Source organism: Lindgomyces ingoldianus (assembly GCF_010093535.1).
Source record: "Lindgomyces ingoldianus strain ATCC 200398 unplaced genomic scaffold BDR25scaffold_10, whole genome shotgun sequence".
In the NCBI taxonomy this organism is placed as follows: domain Eukaryota; kingdom Fungi; phylum Ascomycota; class Dothideomycetes; order Pleosporales; family Lindgomycetaceae; genus Lindgomyces; species Lindgomyces ingoldianus.
This window is the reverse complement of record NW_022985171.1, coordinates 15,779-18,770: the sequence shown is the minus strand read 5'-3', so window position 1 is coordinate 18,770 and position 2,992 is coordinate 15,779. Positions and strand designations below refer to the sequence as shown.

General features: G+C 46.3%; 1 protein-coding gene across 1 annotated transcript; it reads left to right on the top strand.

The window, feature by feature from the left end:
• The first annotated feature begins 733 nt into the window (after positions 1-733).
• On the top strand, positions 734-1,377 carry BDR25DRAFT_302395 (uncharacterized protein). The gene has a single exon (XM_033689785.1). The coding sequence runs from the start codon at positions 914-916 to the stop codon at positions 1,352-1,354; it is 441 nt and encodes a 146-aa protein (XP_033549480.1). The 5' UTR covers positions 734-913; the 3' UTR covers positions 1,355-1,377.
• The last annotated feature ends 1,615 nt before the right edge of the window (positions 1,378-2,992 follow it).

Below are 2,992 nucleotides of genomic sequence, written 5' to 3'. Positions count from 1 at the left end.
CTAAGCTAGCTACAGGGGCGAGGTGCGACTAAGTACATGAGGGAATAGGGGTAACTGCGGGGGACAGGGTCGAGTCATGGTCGGGGCCGATACGGGGACCCTTCGGATAGGATCCGAGCGATCCGAGATGGAACGATTCGTGAGAATCATTACACTACCCTCTCCTTTCGTGTCACTATTAACCTGCGCCCGCGCACCGAACTTCACGTCCTCACGAGCACGTGACCAGTAAGTGGATAACGTAACATCTCTCTTCTGCCAGAACGCTTATATAGCTTAGCCGCTGCGTGCCTATGGCTTGTGAACCTGTTTTTGTCCCTTTGCGCTGAAAAAACCTGACTGTCCTAGGTCTAACCTTATGCCTGTTTCTGCGGTTCATGAAATCTACAATCCATCCACAATCCACTTTCTTTAGATCTCAATACCTTGTCGACTTGCTTACCATATGACCCCTTCTTGGCTCATACAAGACTGTCCAACGTTCGTGCATTGCCACAAGTATACATAGCGGCGCAGCCTGGTGCACGATAAACGATGAACGGCATCCCCTAAAGATCCACAGGCGGCCCGATTAAAGATGTCGCAGCTTCCCGGTTGGTCTGTTGAAAGATCCCTCGCTATTTTGAATGTGGCGCAGCTGGTCGCCTGTCCATCAAGCCCCATGTCAGCGAACGCCCGGGAACGTCAACCTTCTACAAAAAGTTCGCAGACGACGCAAAGATGACTTGCATTCGCAAACTAAGTGCACGCAGCCTTTGGAGATCTCGCATCCCGATCCATCTAATCTTTCTCCCTCCCACCAAGGAACCCCGCACATAACTAACAAAGCCCCCCGCTCCTGGAACTGGAAACCTGAACCTTATAGCCTCATATACCATTCTATTTTCAGACCCAGCACACCGCAACACCAACCATGTCAGCAAACAACTGCAGCGCCAGCACTATATCCTCCAACCCCTTCCTCAACAACGCCTACGTCGGCATCCCCAACGTCAACAACTTCACCTCGCTCCTCCAGTCCTGCTGCCAGGGCGCGCCAGTCGCGCAGTACGCTTCCAATCCATGCATGATTTACTGCAATGTCACTCTTCCGACAACAACGCAGGAGGTCGCGGACTGCGTTGCAGCGAATGCAGAGGGGCAGAAGTTTGGAACTGTGCAGAGTCAGAATGTGACGCATAGTACGCCGACGTCGACGGGAAGTGCGACGGCGAGTGGGACGGCGAGTGTGATGCAGAGTCCGAGTCCGGGTGCGACGGGGGAGGGGAGTGCGGGGAGGATGGAGGGGTTGAGTAGGATGGGGTGGATGGTTTTTGGATTAGGGATGTTGGGAGTGTTTGGGGGGTTGGTGTAGAGAGGTACTAGAGCGTATTGAGATTCAGTTGGGATTGCAGTAGAAAGAGTAATAGAACATGATTGGATAGTACACGCATTACACTTAATGCTGAACTAGTGATAATATGAATACGCCGTCGCTCCAGCCATAATGTAAGCACGGACTGGGCTACCCCTGTACGGCACCAGACCTCTCTTGGTTCAGAAGTTGTCTATGCAAGGAACTTTCTCTTGCATGAGCTGAGAAGAGGTCATATGGTAAGCGAGTTAACAAGGTATTGAGATCTAAACAAATATGAACCGCAGAAACTGTCGCACGTGTCTCACGCGATATCATACCCATGTACTGCACTATTCACTCATTAGGCATAGCTCCTATCTTGTACAGTATATAGTCAGCTCAGAGCTCTATCGAGCTCCTCAGACCTTACAATACACTCATTCCACCTTGTTTGGATCTCGCTCCCTTGTCGAGTCGTTTGCCATATGCCCCCACCTCAGCTCATGAACCGCAGAAACAGGCATAAGGTTAGACCTGGGACAGTAGGGTTTTTTTCAGGCAAAGGGACGAAAACAGGTTCAAAAGCTACAGGCAGGCAGCAGTTAAGCTATATAGGCGTTGTGGCAGAAGAGAGAGTAGTTAAAAGGTAGGCATTAGAGAGGTCTTAACTGTTTTTAGTAAGAGAATTGTTTAGCAAGGCAGTAAGAGGCGCTAGCTGCATTTAGGGTTTTAGTAAAATTAAACACTATCCACCTCTAGCTGTTAGTAGTACATAGATAATAGATAAAAACATTTTACAAAGGCTCTACAAGCTAGATTCTGTAATTTTGTATGCATCTATACAGTTTATAGGTAGTTAGGAATAGCATTATAGTACTTAGCTAGCATTAAGCGCTAGCCGCATTTAGGTTTTTAGTAGAATTAAACACTATCCACCTCTAGCTGTTAGTAGTACATAGATAATAGATAAAAACGTTTTACAAAGGCTCTACAGGCTAGATTCTGTAATATTATATGCATCTATATAGTTTGTTAGTAGTTAGGAATAGCATTATAGATGGTACTTGGCTAGCATTAGGTGCTAGCTGTATTTAGGTTTTTAGTGGAATTAAACAGCACCCACCTCTAGCAGTTAGTAGTACATAGATAATAGACAGAAACGTTTCACAAAGGCTTTACAAGCTAGATTCTGTAATATTGTATGCATCTGTGTCACGATTGTGCACGAGTAAGGTTATAGAGCTTCACGGAGGTCTAGTTCAATTACTATGTGAGGTATCATGGTAGGTACAAGACGTTGTGTGAGGAACAGGAAGGTTTAGAAGGAAATTAGTAATTAAATACTTAGCTTAGAAGTCTAAGCGCTTTAGGTATAAATTAAGCCTGTTCTAGGTTTAGTTAGTGTTAAGGCAGTTTGTGCTTAAGTTCATGTCTGTGTTGTGTCGTGTTTGTGTCAGACGTGCACTAATAATACTCTAGTACGCGTCCGATACGGTTATGTCTAGGATCCGGGGAGGATACCGTGACAATCTGTATGGTTTGTAGGTAGTTAAGAATAGCGTTGTGGTACTTAGCTAGCATTAGGCGCTAGCTGCATTTAGGGTTTTAGTGGAATTAAACACCATCCACCTCTAGCAGTTAGTAGTAAGTAGAAAA